Source organism: Amblyraja radiata, chromosome 45, assembly GCF_010909765.2.
Source record: "Amblyraja radiata isolate CabotCenter1 chromosome 45, sAmbRad1.1.pri, whole genome shotgun sequence".
Lineage (NCBI taxonomy): Eukaryota > Metazoa > Chordata > Chondrichthyes > Rajiformes > Rajidae > Amblyraja > Amblyraja radiata.
Genome location: NC_046000.1, coordinates 1,233,802 through 1,255,645, shown reverse-complemented (window position 1 = coordinate 1,255,645; position 21,844 = coordinate 1,233,802). Strand labels below are relative to the sequence as shown.

At 44.7% G+C, this 21,844-nt stretch overlaps 2 protein-coding genes across 2 annotated transcripts; both read right to left on the bottom strand.

Annotated features, from left to right (window-relative positions):
- Positions 1–4,427: 4,427 nt before the first annotated feature.
- LOC116968557 (histone H2AX-like) lies at positions 4,428–4,878 on the bottom strand. Its single transcript, XM_033015327.1, has one exon. The coding sequence runs from the start codon at positions 4,849–4,851 to the stop codon at positions 4,471–4,473; it is 381 nt and encodes a 126-aa protein (XP_032871218.1). The 5' UTR covers positions 4,852–4,878; the 3' UTR covers positions 4,428–4,470.
- Positions 4,879–5,803: 925 nt separating this feature from the next.
- On the bottom strand, positions 5,804–6,374 carry LOC116968512 (histone H2B-like). Its single transcript, XM_033015279.1, has one exon. It carries the CDS (start codon positions 6,344–6,346, stop codon positions 5,924–5,926), a length of 423 nt encoding a protein of 140 aa, XP_032871170.1. The 5' UTR covers positions 6,347–6,374; the 3' UTR covers positions 5,804–5,923.
- Between the last annotated feature and the right edge of the window lie 15,470 nt (positions 6,375–21,844).

Sequence of the window (21,844 nt, the reverse complement as noted above, 5' to 3'; positions counted from 1 at the left end):
ATGTAGAGGAACCAACGAGAGAGCAGGTTATTTTAGACTGGGTATTGAGTAATGAGGAAGGGTTAGTTAGCAGTCTTGTTGTACGTGCCCCCTTGGGCAAGAGTGACCATAATATGGTTGAGTTCTTCATTAGGATGGAGAGTGACATTGTTAATTCAGAAACAATGGTTCTGAACTTAAAGAAAGGTAACTTTGAGGGTATGAGACGTGAATTGGCCAAGATTGACTGGCAATTAATTCTAAAAGGGTTGACGGTGGTTATATGCAATGGAAGACATTTAAAGACTGCATGGATGAACTACAAAAATTGTTCATCCCAGTTTGGCAAAAGAATAAATCAGGGAAGGTAGTGCATCCGTGGATAACAAGGGAAATCAGGGATAGTATCAAAGCGAAGGATGATGCGTACAAATTAGCCAGAAAAAGCAGCATACCGGAGGACTGGGAGAAATTCAGAGACCAGCAGAGGAGGACAAAGGGCTTAATTAGGAAAGGAAAAATAGATTATGAAAAAAAACTGGCAGGGAACATAAAAACTGACTGCAAAAGTTTTTATAGATATGTGAAAAGAAAGAGATTAGTTAAAACAAATGTAGGTCCCTTGCAGTCAGAAACAGGTGAGTTGTTCATGGGGAACAAGGATATGGCGGACCAATTGAATAACTACTTTGGTTCCGTCTTCACTAAGGAAGACATAAATAATCTGCCGGAAATAGCAGGGGACCGCGGTCAAAGGAGTTGGAAGAATTGAGTAAAATCCAGGTTAGCCGGGAAGTGGTGTTGGGTAAATTGAATGGATTAAAGGCCGATAAATCCCCAGGGCCAGATAGGCTGCATCCCAGAGTACTTAAGGAAGTAGCTCCAGAAATAGTGCATGCATTAGTAATAATCTTTCAAAACTCTTTAGATTCTGGAGTAGTTCCTGAGGATTGGCGGGTAGCAAACGTAACCCCACTTTTTAAGAAGGGAGGGAGAGAGAAAACGGGGAATTACAGACCAGTTAGTCTAACATCGGTAGTGGGGAAACTGCTAGAGTCAGTTATTAAAGATGGGATAGCAGCACATTTGGAAAGTGGTGAAATCATTGGACAAAGTCAGCATGGAATTACAAAAGGTAAATCATGTCTGACGAATCTTATAGAATTCTTCGAGGATGTAACTAGTAGCGTGGATAGGGGAGAACCAGTGGATGTGGTGTATCTGGACTTCCAGAAGGCTTTCGACAAGGTCCCACATAAGAGATTAGTATACAAACTTAAAGCACACGGCATTGGGGGTTCAGTATTGACATGGATAGAGAACTGACTGGCAAACAGGAAGCAAAGAGTAGGAGTAAACGGGTCCTTTTCACAATGGCAGGCAGTGACTAGTGGGGTACCGCAAGGCTCAGTGCTGGGACCCCAGCTATTTACAATATATATTAATGATCTGGATTAGGGAATTGAAGGCAATATCTCCAAGTTTGCGGATGACACTAAGCTGGGGGGCAGTGTTAGCTGTGAGGAGGATGCAAGGAGACTGCAAGGTGACTTGCATAGGCTGGGTGAGTGGGCAAATGTTTGGCAGATGCAGTATAATGTGGATAAATGTGAGGTTTTCCATTTTGGTGGCAAAAACAGGAAAGCAGACTATTATCTAAATGGTGGCCGACTAAGAAAAGGGGAGATGCAGCGAGACCTGGGTGTCATGGTACACCAGTCATTGAAAGTAGGCATGCAGGTGCAGCAGGCAGTGAAGAAAGCGAATGGTATGTTAGCTTTCATAGCAAAAGGATTTGAGTATAGGAGCAGGGAAGTTCTACTGCAGTTATACAGGGTCTTGGTGAGCCACACCTGGAGTATTGCGTACAGTTTTGGTCTCCAAATCTGAGGAAGGACATTATTGCCATAGAGGGAGTGCAGAAAAGGTTCACCAGACTGATTTCTGGGATGTCAGGACTGTCTTATGAAGAAAGACTGGATAGACTTGGTTTATACTCTCTAGAATTTAGGAGATCGAGAGGGGATCTTATAGAAAGTTATAAAATTCTTAAGGGGTTGGACAGGCTATATGCAGGAAGATTGCTCCTGATATTGGGGAAGTCCAGGACAAGGGGTCACAGCTTAAGGATAAGGGGGAAATCCTTTAAAACCGAGATGAGAAGAACTTTTTTCACACAGAGAGTGGTGAATCTCTGGAACTCTCTGCCACAGAGGGTAGTCGAGGCCAGTTCATTGGCTATATTTAAGAGGGAGTTAGATGTGGCCCTTGTGGCTAAGGGGATCAGAGGGTATGGAGAGAAGGCAGGTACGGGATAATGAGTTGGATGATCAGCCATGATCATATTGAATGGCGTTGCAGGCTCGAAGGGCCGAATGGCCTACTCCTGCACCTAATTTCTATGTTACTATCTATGACACACCTAATTCACTAATTTACGGCTAATTAGTAAATTACTTGAACCTGGGCCTTTGGCGCTCTTTTTAAATCTTCTTTCCCTTTGACTCACTTACTTGAAGCTGGGTTTGGAACAAGGGGGTATTATAGAGCATACAATATGGCTACCTGTGCCCTATTGGGTTCTTCCTGAACTGTTTGTTGAGCTTGCTTTTCTTCAGGAAAAAGATAAGCGCGAGGTGACTCCAAGAATAGTGGAATATCTTAATTCAATCAGTGAGAGCACTTTGATTGTTTTTTCAGATGGATCTAAAGATCCAGTTAGTGGGAGAGCTGGGTTTGGAGTGTATGTGGAGCAGCTTGGGTTGAAGATTGGCCGGCGCATTTCTGATGGAAGCTCTGTTCTCACGACTGAATTAATGGCAATTCAATGGGCTCTATGGTGGATTGAGGAAGCCAGTTTTAGTGAAGTCATTATCTGTTCTGATTCTGCAGCTGCTCTTGAAACTTTAAGAGTAGGGAAATCTAAAGTTCGTCCTGACATTCTAAATGAAATCATGAGTGTGTTTTCTAGAATTGGGTTTGCGTGTAACATCACTTTTTGCTGGGTTCCCGGGCATGCTGGGGTGAGGGGGAATGAGCAGGTGGACCTCATAGCAAAGGAGAGTTTAAGAAGAGAAATAGATATCCATGTATTATTGGGGAGAGTGGAACTGAGAGAAATAATTTAAGAGGGCTTAACAAAAGAATGGCAGAGAGGATGGGAAATGGAAGTCAGGGGTAGACACTACTTTTCTATACAATCTGAAGTTAGGAAAATATGTTTCTGTACATCTCTGTCCCGTAGGGACTCAGTTAAACTGTGTAGATTGAGGTTGGGACACTGTGGTTTAAATTACTATTTGTGCATTGTTGGGAAACATGTTTCTGGCTTGTGTGAATGTGGGAGTAATGAGACAGTTAAGCATGTTTTCCTAGAATGTAAAAAGTACAGGGTAGAAAGAGAAGTATTGTTTGTTAGACTGACAGGACTTGGAGTTGAGGCTTTTTCTGTTTCATCTTTGTTTGGACACAGTGAGAAACATCAACTGATATCCAGGGCTGTTCTTCAATTCCTGCAAGTTACAGGACTGTATGTAAGGATTTAGTTCAAACTTTGACCTGTGGAGGGCAGTAATACGCTTAGCAGCGTCTGCACTGCCGGAATCCTACAAGAAGAAGCAGTAGAAGACTCACTTACTTCCAGCCAATACTAGCTCTCGCGGCTTCTCTCCTCTCTCCGGCGGTCGGAGCTCAGTCAATCGGAGAAAAGACTGCAGTGTGATTGCCGGTCAATTTCAGTGCAAACAAGAACAGAGGCAAATGTTATCATAATATCGTTTCCATCAATTTATATCGATTTTAATGTCCCCATAAATCGTATGCGGTGCGGATTTACTGATCCACTAGCGAAACTAACGGAGTTCAGCTCTGCCCGAGGCTGGATATTAGTCGCTGTTTTCGTAGAGAAACCTTGAGTCGATGTTAGTGTTGCTGCATTAATTGTTCTGTAGGTGAGAGGGAAACGGAGTTGGTTTCGAGGAGGATCTCTTACTGTAGGTCGCTGCCAATGTTCTGAGGAATATCTGCCTAAATGTAACTTCCCGCATCAGCCAACCGCTGTTTCATGTTTAGTTTTGAGGTACAACGCGGAAACTGACCCTTCGGACCAGCGAGTCCGCACCGACTAGCGATCCTCACACATGAACACTATCCTACAAATGATAAGCGTTTGAAAAAGATATATTTTTAAACATTTATATCAAACCAATTAACCTACAACCGTGGACATTTTTTGAGTGTGGGAGGAAACGGGGAGAACGTACACATTGTGTACAGGGAAGCGCCCGTAGTCGGGATCGAACAAGTGTCTCTGGCGCTGTAAGGCAGTTGGTCTACCGCTCCGCCACCGTGTAGACAACTCAATGTGCAGTCGGTTTTCGACAACAAGGAACATTTGTCCCGCACTAAATATAATCGATGATGTGCCCTTCCACAGACATGGTGAGTGGCTCTGAAAAGAGCCTTTGTGTCACTATGTTGAGTTTCTCTCGCTTACTTGTTCGCTGCGCCGGTTTTCTTGGGCAACAACACGGCCTGGATATTGGGCAACACACCGCCCTGAGCGATGGTCACCCCTCCCAGCAGCTTGTTGAGCTCCTCGTCGTTGCGGACGGCCAGCTGCAGATGTCTGGGGATGATGCGGCTCTTCTTGTTGTCCCGGGCCGCGTTGCCGGCCAGCTCGAGGATTTCAGCCGTCAGATACTCGAGCACAGCAGCCAGATAGACAGGGGCTCCTGCACCCACCCGCTGGGCATAGTTGCCTTTCCTCAAGTGCCTATGAACACGACCGACCGGGAACTGCAGTCCAGCCCGGGACGAGCGAGACTTGGCCTTGGCCCGAGCTTTGCCGCTGGTTTTTCCTCGTCCAGACATCTCCTGATGTTTTGTACACGCAGAATGAGAAAATGATCACAGACTCGCCTTTCTTATACCTGTTTGAGGAATCCAGAGAACCGCTGGTGATTGGTGAGAAAGGTCATGATCTCATTGGTGTGAAGAATGACCCAATCACAGAACTGTTTTATCTACCAATCAAAACCCACAACAGAAAAGCGCTGAAAATAACTGCCAGTCCCTCCAAAACTCGACCTTTGAAATAGCCGCCAAACTATAAATCTGTATGTCAATACAATTTGCTACATCACATAATCATTGCTTTTTTGATTATCATTGTTTATGTAAGTGCATTGCGTTAAGATGTTAATTATACTGCTGCGAGTAAGAATTTCATTGTTCCGTTCACGGTACATATGACAATTAAATACTCTTGATTGTTGACCACCTTGAACCCCGGGCAATACAGCACAACACATTTAATTTACGATTTATTTGGGCCGGTAACCGATTACAAAAAATGATCTTCGGCATCAATTAGCGATCGGTCACTATGTAAACGGTGTCGGATTATCGTCTTGTTCATTTTCACAAAAATCGGAATATGGGCGACTGTGAAATGTTCCTGCTTGAAAGACTGGAGGAATTGCCGAGTAGAAATGCAATTCAGTACACTTAAAGATATGAAGACAATAAAACAGCAACTACAGCACTAATCGGCTGGCCGTGAGCACAACTTATGATGACTGGGTAGGCAAAAATGATGGAGAAATTCAGCGGGTGAAGCAGCATCTGTGGAGCGAAGGAAATAGACAACGTTTCGGGTCGAAACCCTTCTTCTGACTCTGGCTTATGATGACTGGGACAAGCTGACGTGAGTTTTACTTGTTTGATGGACAGGAACGCAACATGGATACCGGGAATATCCCGCGTACATCGCAACATTTAATCACTAAACAGAATGTGAAATAATTCGCCAAACAAAAATATCCTGAAACAATTCTGCTGCGATTCAATGTCGAAACATTAGTACAACTCTTTCTGCGAAAATGTGGGTGGCTCTTAAAAGAGCCGTTGGGTTTTTGGTGTTTTCTCAACAATGTGTGGATCTTTATTTGGAACTGGTGTACTTGGTCACCGCCTTTGTCCCTTCTGACACGGCGTGTTTGGCCAGCTCCCCGGGAAGAAGCAGTCGCACGGCGGTCTGAATCTCTCGGGAGCTGATGGTCGCCCGCTTGTTATAATGCGCCAGGCGGGAAGCCTCGCCCGCGATACGCTCGAAAATATCGTTCACGAACGAGTTCATGATGCCCATGGCCTTGGAGGAGATGCCGGTGTCCGGGTGAACCTGCTTCATCACTTTGTAGATGTAGATGGAGTAACTCTCCTTCCTCGACCTCCTGCGCTTCTTGCCCCCTTTGACTGCGGATTTCGGCAAAGCTTTCTTTGCGCCCTTCTTGGCGGCTGTTTCCTTCTTGGCGGCTGTTTTCGGCAAAGATCCTACAGCATCTTTGGTTTTCGCAGGTTCAGGCATTTCCTCGGTGGATTTCAAACACGGAAGTGACCAGCTCGGAGTCGGAGCGCGGATTATATAGGCAGCGGCGTCACCCTATGCTAATCAGGGATGGAGCAGGAGCGGATCGTCATTGGGTGGTCGGTGACATGAATCACACTTCGCTATAAACCTTCTGATTGGATATCTGCGGTGAAACATTGCAATCCCTCGCTCCCCCAATCAGAAGCCGCTTCCACTGCCCCGTTCGCGTCACACCAAGCTCCAGTATCTTTGGCGTGACACTACATTTACATGGATAGGGAAGGTTTATAGGGATACTAGACGAAGTGGGACCCGTTGGGTCCCATGTTCACACGGGAGGGCTGGTCCCCAAACGCAATATTCCACCTCTCCATCAATTCCAATATTGGTGACCAGTGGGGAGGGGGCTTTCTGGAACGCTAGTATGGGTGTTTTGGGCCGAAGGGACTGGTTGCCAGAGGGCTAGTATGGACATTGTGGGCCGAATGTATTCTTGGGCTGGCAGCTCAGTCACTCAGGCCTGGTGGGCTGGCAGCTCAGTCACTCAGGCCTGGTGGGCTGGCAGCTCAGTCACTCAGGCCTGGTGGGAAACTGCCTGAAATTCTGCCCAAAACAGGTGAGAGACTCTGTGAGTGAGAGGGGCATTCTTTTCCTTTGCTGGTTGCTCAAGTTGCCGAACCAGGCAACATGCTCTCTACTGTACACCTTTAGAAGTTCGAGAGAGTCCTCTGTCACATACCGACTCTCCGTAATATTCTCAGGAAGTAGAGGCGCTGATGTGCTTTCTTTATTATTTCATCAGTGTGCTGGGACCAGGAAAGATCTTCGGAAATATGCATACCCACGAATTTGAAGTTCCTGACCCTTTTCACCACCGTCCCGTTGATATAAACGGGATTGTGAGTCCCTAACCTACCCCTCTCTAAGTCCACAATCAGTTCGAGGATCCAATTGTAGACGGATGCGCAGAGACCCAGATCTGAGAGCTTGGTAACCAGCATGGAGGGGATGATGATATTAAATGCCAACTTTAGGCTGTGCACATCATACGCAGGAAGTTTGGTTTGGTGGGGAATGACAAATATAATCTCCACTGAGCAGGAAGTCTGGAGTGAGCGGGACTTCCGAAATGAGCGTGACCTTTGGAGCAAGCGCAGTGCAGGCCAACAACTGAGTTGAAGCACGATGCAGGCCAGCAACTGAGTTCAAGCACGGTTCAGGCCAACAACTGAGTTCAAGCACAGAGCAGGCCAACAACTCATTTCATTTCCATTTCAAGCACAGTGCAAGGCCAACAACTCATTTCATTTCCATTTCGAGCACAGTGCAAGGCCAACATTTCATTTCCATTTCAAGCACAGCGCAGGCCAACAACCCATTTCATTTCCATTTCAAGTACAGTGCAGGCCAACAACTCATTTTGAGAATTTTAGTAATAGTATAGATGTCGCAGAAAGAACAATGAATTTCTTACTTGCTGCAGCACAACAGAATAACTATATAACTTTAGCTTGTGGAGCAGTTCTGTGTTTTTACATAACTGTATTAACACAAATAGAACTAAAGTGCCTCCCCACCTACATTTCAGACACTTGCCCTATTTCACAAGAATAGTTTAAGCTTTGCCCACCCCCTCTAAGCCTCAATCCTAGTCTATATCCAGAAACGTAAAATCCACTTCACAGCCTTTGTTATTCTTGGAACTTTCTCCAATCTTTCTGCATTTTGCTCTAATTCCCAACAAGATCACCCCCATATTTCAATGTTCCATTCATAAATCCTCAATACTTTCATCTTAGATAACTGCTTGATGTTCCCCCTTATCAAAAACTCAACTACCTCTCCTCTCTTTCTCCTGCTCCATCTCGCCTATCGCACTGGTACCCTGGAACATTAAGCTACCAGCCCAACCCTCTATTAACTATATTTCTGCAGCGGCTGTAATATCCCAATCCCATGTACTTATTCACGTCCAGTGTTCGACGATCTTATTTGTCCGGCAACATTTACTGAAATAAATGTGATTTATTCTTCCCTGGTACCGTGAGCAAATCTGCCCGCCAGAATATTGGTCACCCTCCAGTTCAGGTGTAACGCGTCCCTCTTGTGCAGGTCACTGCTACTGCAGAAAAGATCCCTATAATCCAATAATCTGACTCCCTGCTCCAACTTTTCAGTTATGCATTCATCAGGCCCATCTTCCTCTTCCTATCCTCACAGAATTTCCTTCTTTTCCCCTGACTATCAAGTATCCTATCACTGTCGCCTGACTGGTCTCATTCATCCCCACTGTGCCACAGAGCCAGTCCTAGTAGCACAGACCTGGATGTTGCTTTCTGTTGCAACATCACTGCTTTTCCCCACCCAACAGTTAAAATTACCCACGACTACAAACACATTGATTTCACATCCTTCCTCATTCAGCCTACATGTCTGGTCTCCTCATGCATGCTGACTATTGAGAGGCAGATAGTATAATCCCATCACAGTGATTGTCCATTTCTTATTCCCAAGTTTTAACCATAAAGTTCCATGAGTCGATCCCTCCAGGATATCCCAGCTCACCCATCTTACCCGTGAGACTCCTTTCATTCAAGTAAATGCAGTTAACCCCACCGGCCCTTCGCGAGATTTCCCTCCTGTCTCTGTCTACTCATCCCACTGGATTTTACTGTCCCATTTTCTACATAGCCCACCTGATCAGAGTCACTGTGGATCCCAGCCCCCTGCATCACTAGATTAACTACTGAGTAGCACTGGTGCAACTATCAGCGAACTTCACTCTGTTCCACCCACTGCCCTCCCAGCCCTCTCTGCTGCTGAGACACATTTCTTTCTTCCTCTGTTCCAATCAAGCATGTCAGAGTTAAAATGTCAGCCATTTCTCTTTCCACAGATGCTATCTGACCTGCTGAGTTTTCCACCGTCCTACATTTCACATTCACATCAGAGTTGCCGCTTCTCATCAACAGTACGCCCATGACACAAGTTCCCAGTGAGTCCCACTGCCAGCAGCCGTCGGGCACTAAAGCATTTGTCAACAACTGTACTCAATCCTGTCACTGACACAGTCTTGGGATAAACTTGCACGTCACACAGATGCCATGTTTTCACTCCTCAGATCAACCTGATTTGTCACACTATGCGCCAATGTTCAAATCAACCATCTTGGATGCACAAACATCATAAAATATTCAGATCTCGATAAAGCAGTGCGTAGAAGAGCTGAATTAGATTAGATTAGATTAGATTATTTAATGACCACACAGTCAAGCTGGTGGAATTCAGGTTCAGTACAGGATGTTACAAGGTAGACTGATTCCCGTCAAACATAACATAAAACACAACATCATTCAATATACAGTACATGCATGGGGAGGATATGTGCTGTTATCATAGTGTGTTCAGAATTCGGATTGCGTGTGGGTAAAAGCTGTTTTTAAATCGAGATGTCTTGGCGGACAGTGAGCTGTAGCGCCTTCCTGATGGCAGCAGGTGGAAGATGTGGTGAGCTGGGTGGGAGGGATCAGAGATGATTTTCTTCACCCTTGACACAGACCGTTTGTGATTGAGTGATTCTATTGATGGAAGGGGAGTGCTGATGATTTTGGATGCTTTGTTAACTATGCGTTGTAATTTATTACGGGAGTGAGTGTCTAAACTGCTGAACCAGACTGTAATTGATGAAGTGAGCATGCTTTGGATGATGGCTGTGTAGAATTTGATTAGGAGGTGTTTCCTTACTCTAAACTTCTTGAGCTGGCGGAGGAAGAAGAGTCTTTGGTTGGCTTTTTGTAGATGTGATTTGAATTGATTTTCCATTTGAGGTTATTGCTTATGTGAGTGCCAAGAAATTTGTATGAATCAGTGGTGGATATGGGTTCGCCTGAGATGAGTAGGGGGGTCTTGGGTTGTGCCTTATGTCTGAAATCAATGATGAGTTTGTGTGTTTTTGATGTGTTGAGTAAGAGGTTATTATCTGTGCACCAAGTGACTGCTTTGTGTGTTTGAGTGCGGTATTCTGTTTCATTATTGTTCGAGATGAGACCTATGATGGTTGTGTCATCTGCGTATTTATAAATTTTAACTGAACTATGCTGGGATGTGAATTGATTTGTGTAGAGTGAGAATAACCAGGGAGACAATACGCAGCCCGGAGGGGCTCCTGTGCTGAGGTGCAGGGGGTGAGATATTGTGTTATGTATCTTCACCCTCTGTTGTCTGTTCCAAAGGAAGCTGTAGATCCAGTGACAGATGCAGGGGTCGATGTTCATGTCCGTTAATTTATGGAAGAGTTTAACCGGGTTGATGGAGTTAAATGCTTCGGCAGTAAATCCGCACCGCATATGATTTATATAGAGGGGGGAGAATTAAAGTGGATTTAATATAAAGTTGAAAGAAACTGATTATTCAGAATAATAAGGAAATGGGTGTAGAGGTAGATCGCTTGCAGCGCCGGAGACCTGGGTTCGATCACGACTACGGGAGCTGTCTGTCGGAGTTTGTACCTTCTCCCCGTGACCGTGTGGGATTTGTTCCGAAAACTTTCCGAGAGAACTGAAAACGTTCAGCAGGTCATGCAGCATTTACTGGAGTTGTGAAGCACAGAAACCGGTTCTTCAGCCCAACGTCCATACTGAGCAAGGGCCTTCGTGAGGGTGTCACATTTGCCAACCTTTGGCCCTTAATTCTACTTGCCTCTATCGTCTCATCTGTCAGCTTGTCTCATACGCCCACATCCCTTTCTGTTAAAAAATCTTGCCCCTCACGTGTCCCTTAACTCTGTCCCCTCTCACCTTAAACCTTTGCCTAATACTTTTGGATTCTGAAACCCTCGGACAAAGACTGTGTATCCACATTCCCTCCGACCCTCATGATTTTCTGTAACTTTGAGGTCAGCCCTTCAGTCTGCATAGTTTCTGGGGAAGCAGTCATTGTGAAAGATTAAACAGTGTTAATGATTCAGGCCAGAGATCCTTCATCAGATAACATTCTGTTTGGTTTCCAGATTGGTTCTGTACCTGGCGAATGAGCCATTGAAAATCAGGCACCAGGAACCCAAGAACTCTCTGAATCCCAGATCTCTGTCATGTCTCACAATTCAGACAACATGCTTCTGTTTTCCAAAAATGGACAATTGCAGAGCGATAGAGTGCTGCAGCCCAGAAATAGGAACTTCAGCCCTCTCCGTCCATCCCCACATCTTTGCCCATCTACATAAATCTCATCTGACTGTGCCCTGTAGGTCTTGCCTATTTAACTATCTGTCTAAGGTAGACAAAAAGCTGGAGAAACTCAGCGGGTGAGTCAGAATCTATGGAGCGAAGGAATGGGTGATGTTTTGGGTCGAGACCCTTCTTCAGACTGCCTGTCTAAATGCCTCTTCAACATGCAGACCGTGCCTGATTCCACAACCTCTCTGGTGCCATGATTCAAATGTCAACATTTCCCTGTCTAGAAAACCTCTGCTCTCTTGTTTTTGACACACCTGGCATGGGAAATAGATTTTGATGTTCTACCCTGTCATTGCCTCTCACTGGTTTATATACTTTTATCTGGTTAGTAATCAATCTCCTTCACTGCAGGGAAAACAAGACCAGCGGCTCCAATAATTCCTGATAGATAAGGTTCTCCAGTCCATGCCAGATCGTGGGGAATGTCCTCTACACTCTCTCCAGTACAACCACATCCTTTCTCGTGCCACAGATGGAGAAGAGAGGCAGAATGGCACAAATACTCCAAATGTGGATTAACTAGTGTTTTGTAAAGTTGCTGCATAACATCCTATCCATTATATTCTATGACATAGGAAGGCAGGGATGCCATATACTTTCTTCATCAGCCTATCTACTGCATTGGAATTTTCAAGGAACTTTGGATTTTAACCCCTCGGTCTGTCTATGCATCAACATAACCTAGCATCCTGCCAATGACCCATCTTTATTTTACATCCTAAAATGCATTTGTCAGGATTTCATTCCATCTGCCAATGCTCTACCCATGTTCCAACGGAAATATATCAATGTCTGGGCTCAAACCTCTTGCAATTCCTCTCAATTACTTCACTGAAGAATGAAGGTTGGATTACTGAATTTACGGATGGTACAAAGTAGGAAAGTACGTAGTGAAGGGGACGTGGGGATGATAAAATATGCCAGATCTCTGCCCATTTACTTGACACATAGATAGATCATTGTATCCTCCTTATGTACCCTTCACAAAGTACTTTCCTAGCTCTCTTTATATTATCAGTAATTCAGTTATCAAAACTTTGGTTGTCAGAGAAGTAATTCACATTAATTGTAAGAAGTTTGGGCCTGGGCATTAATCACTGTGACATACCACTCATGTCAGTGGGCAACCAGTGAAAGATTAATTCATGTCCGCTCGCTTCTGTTCACACCCACGTCATCTCCCAATCTCTGAACTTTTATTTTCCACAATAACCTTTGATCTGGCATTTAATCAAATGCCTGCTGAGTACACCCACTGCCGCCTCATGAACGACAATACATGTTGCTTATCAAAGAATTGATGAAGTTGATCAAACATGTACAGGTATTGCCTTTCAGAAAACCTAGGAAACATTGTCCTCCTTCATTATCTTAAGGGGGGAAACCTTCCCCCAATCTGTGTACGCTTGGTTATTTTAAAAAAAACAAGGCACCCATCTACTCACCAGGCGCTTCTTGTACACCACTGGGATGAAGAGAAGATGACCCAATCACCTGTCAGTGTCAGCTCCAATATGGGGTTTGTAAACAATTCCCTTGGTTCTTGGTTCTTGGTCCTCCAAAATATTCCAAATGGAATTTAAACTGGAGGTGGTGGAGGGAGGACTTAAGCCAGAAAGGGTTATTGGGCAGAAAGAGCTACTTTAAATTTAGTTGCATCTGGTTGAGTAACTATAGTAGGGTGGAGATTATTCCATGCTTTAAGTGTGCAGGGGAAGAACAAATTGCTGTACACATCTGTCTTTGTAGCTGGGATCACAAATTGGATCGAATGCCCTTGTCTGCTCCTAATTGGTTTGGGTTTGGTGTAGGTCTTGTAGTCTATGTCGAGCTGACCATTTAACATTTTGTAAAAACAGGTCAAACGGTAAGCTTCATGTCTGTCTTGGAGAGTGTTCCACCCCAGAGAATTCAGAAGTTTGGTGACACTTGCTTCTCTCTCATAGGTGTTAGTAACAAATCGAGCTGCCTGTCTTTGGACACGTTCGATGGAAGAAATGGTTTTATTTGTGTATGGGTCCCATGCTGCAACTGCGTAATCCAAATGAGGTCTAACGAGGGTGAAGTGCAGCTTCTCCTTGACAGAAGTTGAACAATTATGAAAGTTGCGCCTCAGAAAATTTAGGACACCTGTTGCTTTCACCGTTGCATGATGAGTCTGACCATTCCAACGCAGATCATTCTGCAATTTGATGCCAAGATACTTGGTTTGTTTGGATTCTTCAAGGGCGGCACCAAGTATATTGTAAGATGTTTCGCCTGGATTCCTCTTTCTGGTGACACGCATGGTTTCACATTTGGAAGGGTTGAACTGCATGCCCCATTGTTGTGACCACTCAACCATAGTATCGAGATCCTTTTGGAGAGCATCTTCATCATCAGCTGACTTAATTGGACGGTACAGCAAACAATCATCAGCGAATAGTCTGGTCGTACTTGCGACTTTTTCATGGATGTCATTTATGTAAAGCAAAAATAGATGTGGGCCAAGTATGGTGTCCTGAGGTGTACCACTCAACACTGGATGCCAATTGGAGCTCTTTCTGTTCACACACACACGCTGAAGACGTTTTGTCAGGAAACCATCGTTTCGTGTTGGAATGAATACCATAGAAGTCAAGCTTCCGATGCAGTCTCTGGTGTGGGATGACATCAAATGCTTTAGAAAAGTCCAGCACAACTAAATCCGTGATTACGTTACTATCAAGGTGCTTGGTCAGATCCGCTGGGGACGACATGTTGGAGTAGTCGCACTTTTCCACGCTCCCGACCTGTTCACCTCCAACTTTCATTATAGCTCAGCCTAAGTTTTATAATTACCCATAAATATTTAAACACCATTGACAGCACCTCTCCACGCCATAAAGATGCCAGGCAGAGGAAAGAAAGAGGAGCAAACGACGGAAGACCCGACGACCAGCCCCGGCATGGCCACGCTAGTAGCCATGTTAACAGAGCACAAGGTATCGCTACTGGCAGAATTCAACGCAGCGTTCACCAAACTGGAAACGAAGCTGGACAATATCCAGACCACAATTTTAGATCACCGTCTTTCGTCATTAGAGTCTTTTTCCGATACCACCAGCCAAGACATATGAGCTATAGCGACAATGCTAACTACGGTGACCGAAGAGAACGCCAAGCTAAAGTCTAAGCTTATCGGCCTGGATGGCAGGAGTCGCTGAAATAACATAAGGATAGTCGGTCTCCCCGAGAACATCGAAGGCCCCCAAACAACAGCTTTTTTCTCTCAACCCCTGCTCGAGACTCTTGGCGAACACACACTGGAATCAGCCCCGGAGCTAGACCGAGCCCACCGTACGCTAACAGCCAAGCCAAGCCCTGGTGAGAAACCCAGAGCAGTTGTGATCTGCTTCCATAGATACCACACCCGCGGGTTGGTGGTGCGTGAGGCTCGGAGGCAGAGGGGTAAGCTGAAGTACAAGGATATCCCGATCCACATTTTCGAAGACTACTGTCCCGAGATAGTTGAACAACGCTCCGCGTACCGAGTCGTTATGAAGGAGCTGTACAACCTGGGTCTCAAACCCTCCCTTCATTATCCAGCCAAGCTGTTCATCATGGCCGGGGAAGGAAAGAGGCGACGACTAACATCTCCTGAGGACGCTCAGGATTTCATCTCATCTTACCGTCGACGCAGACGACTGACTTCGCTCGGTACGTCTATATCCGAGTGGCACAGGGGTCCGGTTAATCTACGGTTACACTATGGGCTAACTTTAGCTTGACTGCTCTTAGCAACTAGCCATTGCTAGCGCTCGGCCTTGCTGATTATACTAGACCCCTGTCTTGAAATGTATGAGGCTGGTAAGAATTCACCACGATTCGTGACTATCTTATACCAACTTTTCCTTATAATGTTTATGTGTAATCATACTTGAAAGGTTCTTCACCTGCACATGCTATAAAATTGGATTTAAGGGACCCACTTTGTGGTTCGTGATCTGGTCTCTGCCTTCTTGTTTTTAGCAGCTGGCTGCTAAAGCTGCCAGCATTCGGCTAGTTTGTTTACACTTGTCTTCCTAGCGGACTGTCTGGGGCTGATAAGAGCTCATTACAGCCAAGGCTGTGTTATACCAATCTGCTCCTACAGCGTTTTTGTTTAACAATACTTAATTGATGTTCTTTTGCCCTGCGCTTTAATCCAAGAGCCCAGTTTGCAACTCGCTAACTTCTCTAACGCTAACTCTTTCTTTATACCTTGTCGATTTTAAGATATACTATGTAATACCAAAGGAAGCTATTCTTGCTCCACTTATACGTTGGCTTGCTTATTCAGTATCACCATTTTGTTAATTTGCTTTGTCTTATTATTACTATCATCATTACTACCATTACCATTAGTGTTAGCAATGACATTGGCAGTGCAACTATTATGGCAATTATTTCAACTTTGTATTTATTTATTTATGTTTATTTTACTTTATTTCTACTTTCTATTTTTCAAATTATTCTTATCATTGTTATTATTATTATTACTACACTCATTTCATTTTACGTTACTTTACTGACATTGAGCGATTTTGTTGCTTTGGGAGGTGGATATATTGGGAGTTAAGATCGGATATCTCCATGCGGATGCGAGGACAACGCACCTTGGTGCAATGGGCACTCAAGGTTCAGTTGGGACTTGGGGGATCTCAGGTCCGGGGACTCAGGTTTGAAAGATGGTTAAGTGATATGTGTCCCACTTGTTTGTTGTGTGTGTACGTGTGTATGTATCTTTTTAAAAAAAAATTATTACTCCTCCCCCCCCCCCCACATCCCCACTCTCGGCAGCTGGTTTCGATGCGCTCTTCCGTTTCGACTTGCAGTACTACAGCGCTCTGCCCACTCGCTTGGATATAGCTAACTATGGCCAACACAAACAACACTCTTAGATTTGTCTCGTGGAACGTGAGGGGGATGGGAAGTCCTACCAAGACTGACAGGATCTTGGCCCACTTGCAACAGCTCAAAGGCGATATATTTCTTATTCAATAGACCCACCTTCGTAACAGAGAGGTAACACGGCTTAAGAGAGGCTGGATTAGCCACTTATTTCACTCGAAATTTAATGATAGGGCTAGGGGTACTGCTATCCTGATTCGTAAGAACTTTATGTTCGAACCACAGAAAACTGTGGAGGATCCTGCTGGCCGCTTTGTCATGGTCTCTGGCAAACTGCAAGACACATCTGTCATATTGGCCAGCATTTACGGTCCCAACTGGGATGACAACTCATTTGTAACCAAATATTTTACATCTCTCCCAAATATTGAAAATCACCACGTCATTGTGGGTGGAGATTTTAATCTGGTCCAAGACCCTATACTGGACAGATCTTCAAACAAAGTCTCTACTTTAACTAAATCAGGTAAGACTCTGCATGCTTTCGCCAAACAACTTGGGCTCACAGACCCATGGAGATTTACATTCCCCACGACTAAATTATTTTCATTTTTTTCCCACGTGCACCGTACCTATACCCGTATAGACTTCTTTCTCTTAGATAACAGACTGCTCTCCAAAATCAAATCCAGCGAGTATCATAGCATCGTAATATCAGATCACGCTGCAACCTCCCTCGATCTCCACTTTCGTAAATGAACTAATCCCTTTAAACAGTGGAGGTTCAACTCCTCATTATTAGCAGAGGCTCACTACATGCAATTCTTGCACTCCCAAATCACCTTATATTTTGAGCTGAATGACTCGCCGGACATAGAAAGAGGTATACTCTGGGAAGCTTCAAAAGCCTATATTAGGGGCCAACTTATCTCTTTTGTCTCCAACCTGAAAAGAACTGAGACGTCCCAAACGGCAGACCTGTTACAAAAAATAAAGGACATTGATGACAAATATGCATCTGACCCAGACCCTAACCTTTATAGAGAACGCCTTAGGTTACAAACAGACTTTGACCTCACGTCTACTAATAAAGCTAAGCTACGACTGCTTAAATCTAGGCAACACTTTTTTGAATCTGGGGATAAAGCTGGGAAGCTTTTGGCCCATCAGGCCAGAACCGAGGCGACTTCACGGCTAATTCCAGCCATTAGATCCAGCTTAGGGGAGATTCATACTGATCCTCTTAGAATTAATGAAGCATTTGCTAAATTCTACGCTGAACTATACGTTACCGATTGTCCTCCCACTGCAGGTGACATGCTCAGTAGTATGACGTTTCCCCGAATTGACGATGAAGCCACGAGAGACTTGGGTGGTCCCATAACTGTTGCTGAGGTCCAAGCAGCCATCACATCGCTGCAAAGCGGAAAGTCGCCCGGCCCTGACGGCTTCACTGTAGAATATTACAAAGCTTTCTCTGCTCTCCTCGCACCAGTCCTGAGAGATATGTACAATGAGGCGTTTTAACATCGTCGCCTACCGCCCACCTTGTCGTGGGCTACTATCTCCCTAATTCTTAAAAAGGAGAAAGATCCCCTGCTTTGTAGTAGCTATAGACCAATTTCACTCCTGAATGTGGACCTCAAAACCCTCTCTAAAGCCCTTGCGCTCCGTCTTCAACGAGTGATGCCCTCTATTATCTCGTTAGACCAAACAGGGTTCATACCAGGCCGACAGTCTTCCCACAATACTAGGCGTCTCCTTAACATCATCCATTCACCGAGTAGTGAGACCCCGGAGATAATGGTCTCCCTCGACGCCGAAAAAGCTTTCGACAGGGTCGAGTGGAGGTACCTATATGAGGCGATGGACAGGTTTGGCCTCGGTAACAGTTTTATTCTTTGTATTATACTCGTCCCCGGTGGCCTCAGTACAAACAAATGGCACACTGTCGCCCCACTTCCCCCTTCAGAGAGGTACCAGACAGGGTTGCCCGTTATCACCACCTCTGTTTGCTGTCGCGATAGAACCCTTGGCGGTCTGGTTACGCTCAGAGAAGGGCTTTAAAGGTATTACACGGTTCGACACAACTCAAAGTCTCATTGTATGCGGATGACCTGCTCCTGTACATCTCGAACCCAGTCAGCTCACTCCCTGTGATTACGAATATTTTAGAACGGTTTGGTGCGTATTCTGGTTATAAACTTAACTACCAAAAGAGTGAGCTATTACCGATTAACTCATTGGCTAAGCAGCTCCCTCGCTCTTTAACCTCATTCAAATGGGCGGAGGACGGATTTCGCTACCTCGGCGTTTTTATCACAATACCTATATTTGATATGTTCCGCACAAACTTCCTGCCTCTGGTTGAGAAAGCTGAAAGAGACTTTGACCGCTGGTCAGTCTTACCGTTATCCCTCGTGGCCCGGATAAATCTGGTCAAGATGGTCGTCCTACCCAAATTCCTGTACCTTTTCCAGCATGTTCCTATATTTATCACTAAATCTTTTTTTGATAAATTAGAAAGGAGAATATCTAAATTTTTATGGGGTAGCAAACCGGCTAGAATCTGAAAGGCGATACTGCAGTCAACTAAGAGTGACGGCGATTTGGCACTTCCTGACTTTAGGCGATACTATTGGGCAGCTAACTTGCAAAAACTCCTGTATTGGATGAATGATGATTGCGACCACCTACCGACCTGGGTACACATGGAAAAGGCGAGTTCACATCTCCCGTTGCGGTCTGTCCTATGCTCCCAACTCCCCCTTCCTATAACATCTGTGGGTGCAGGCCCAATTGCGTCCCTCTCGCTCAAGATATGGAGTCAACTCAGGAAAAACTTTGGTTTACAAGGACCTTCCATCTTGACCCCACTGCTTAAAAACAACATCTTTAAACCTTCAAGTACAGACCACGCATTCAAAACCTGGCATAGCAACGGTATCAGTAGTATCAAAAACCTATTCAAGGATGGCATCTTTTCGGCTTTTGCGGAGCTCTCGTCCAACTATAGCCTCCCAAACTCCCACCTTTTTCGTTTTTTCCAGATTAGGGATTTTGTGAAGAAGACATTCCCCCATTTCCCAAATCGCCCCCCTGAAACCCTGACCGATACCATCTTAGCTCTAGATCCCAACTGGAAGAAATGCATCTCTGTTTTGTATAACTTGTTAGGGTCGGTTATATTGAAACCTCATACCTCATTAAAAGCTGCGTGGGAGGGTGAGCTGAATACGAAACTAACAGACCAGCAATGGGACTCTGCCTTGGATTTGATCCATTCTTCCTCCATATGTGCCCGTCATGGCCTAATCCAATGCAAAGTCCTTCACAAAGTCCACTACACAAATGCAAGATTATCTAGAATTTACCCCGCTGTTACGGACACCTGCAACAGATGTAATCAATCCCCTGCCAACCATAGCCATATGTTTTGGTCTTGCCCTAAGCTAGCAGCCTTTTGGAGGAGTGCTTTCGACTTGATAAGCAGAGCCTACGGCCAGACTCTTCCTCCAAACCCACTGTCAGCCATTTTCGGTACCCTTCCCAACACCAACCTCTCTGTTGCGGTGAAACGGGTTCTAGCTTTTACAACCTTGTTAACCCGGAGACTGATCTTGCTTAACTGGAGGCTCACCTGTCCCCCGACACAGGCCCGCTGGATTAAGGAGGTGCTTTACAATTTAAAGCTTGAAAAACTTAGGTTCTCTCTCAAAGGCTCTACCAAGACATTCCTAGATACATGGAACCCTTTCTTGGAACTTGTTAACTCTCTCAACTTGTCCCCGGACTCGGAAGAGGACTGAGTGCTCTCCACCATTGTTCTGTTCTACTGCAGCTGCTCTCCCCTTAACCACCCCCCCCCCACTTATTTATTTAATTACTTACTTATTTACTGTTATTAGTGACCCCCTTTTTCAAAAAAATTTATTTTTTATTTTTTTAGTACTTTTTGTTTCGTTTATGTTACCATATTTGTGTGGATGTGTATGTATGTGAGTGTTGTTTGTCCCCGTTTGGTTCCGACCTGATTCGGGTGGGTTGAAGGTGGGTAAGGGTAAGGGCTTTGAGGGTCGCTTACATACTGTTGCACAATTATGCCTTGACTGTCACTGTCTGTTATCATTGTATGTATGTAAATTGCTGTGAAATTCAAATAAAAAGATTTAAATCGAAGATACTTGGTTTGTTTGGATTCTTCAAGGTTGGCACCAAGTATATTGTAAGATGTTTCGCCTGGATTCCTCTTTCTGTTGACACGCATGGTTTCACATTTGGAAGGGTTGAACTGCATGCCCCATTGTTGTGACCATAGTATCGAGATCCTTTTGGAGAGCATCTTCATCATCAGCTGACTTAATTGGACGGTACAGCAAACAATCATCAGCGAATAGTCTGGTCGTACTTGCGACTTTTTCATGGATGTCATTTATGTAAAGCAAAAATAGATGTGGGCCAAGTACGGTGCCCTGAGGTGTACCACTCAACATTGGATGCCAATTGGAGCTCTTTCTGTTCACACACACACGCTGAAGACATTTTGTCAGGAAACCGGAAATCCATCATTTCGTGTTGGAACGAATACCATAGAAGTCAAGCTTCCGAAGCAGTCTCTGGTGTGGGATGACATCAAATGCTTTAGAAAAGTCCAGCACAACTAAATCCGTGATTACGTTACTATCAAGGTGCTTGGCCAGGTCATTTGTCGTCAGGATAAGCTAAGACTCACATGATCTATGCCTCCTAAATGCATGTTGGTTGTCAGCAAGAATGTTATGTTTGCTCATGTGTCGCATCAGATTACTATCAATTAAATGATTAGTGTAATTTTCCTGAATTCCCCTCACTTCCAGTTCCTGATCAACAGCCATTTTAAGAGGCTCCTTGCATGCTCTGTAATGACATCTGATGGAGTTGTACAGCACAGAGACAGTCTGTGTGGCCCAGTATGCTGGCCATCAAGGACCCTCTGCACCAATCCCATTTATCATCTGTTGTTTTGTAACAATCTACACCGTAATGCTTCAAGCACTCATCCAGATACTTTACACATGTTTAAAGTGTACCTGCATCCCCCACATTCTCAGGCAGTGTCTCACATTGCAATCAGCCAATGGATGAAAATATAATCCTCACGTACCCTCTAAACCTCTCCGTCCTCCCATGGAAGCGATGCTCACTAGTTTCACATGCCTTTGTTTATGTCATAGCAGCAGAATTAAAACATTCAGCCCATTGAGACTATTCCACCATTCAATCCTTGCTGATCTACCTTTCCTTCTCAGCCACATTCTCCTGCTTTCTCCCCATAATCTTTGACATCCTAACTAATCAGGAAAGGCTTGGAAAGGTTTCTCACTATCCATGCTATCTCTGTCCCTATAATCTTTTACTATATCTTTATCAG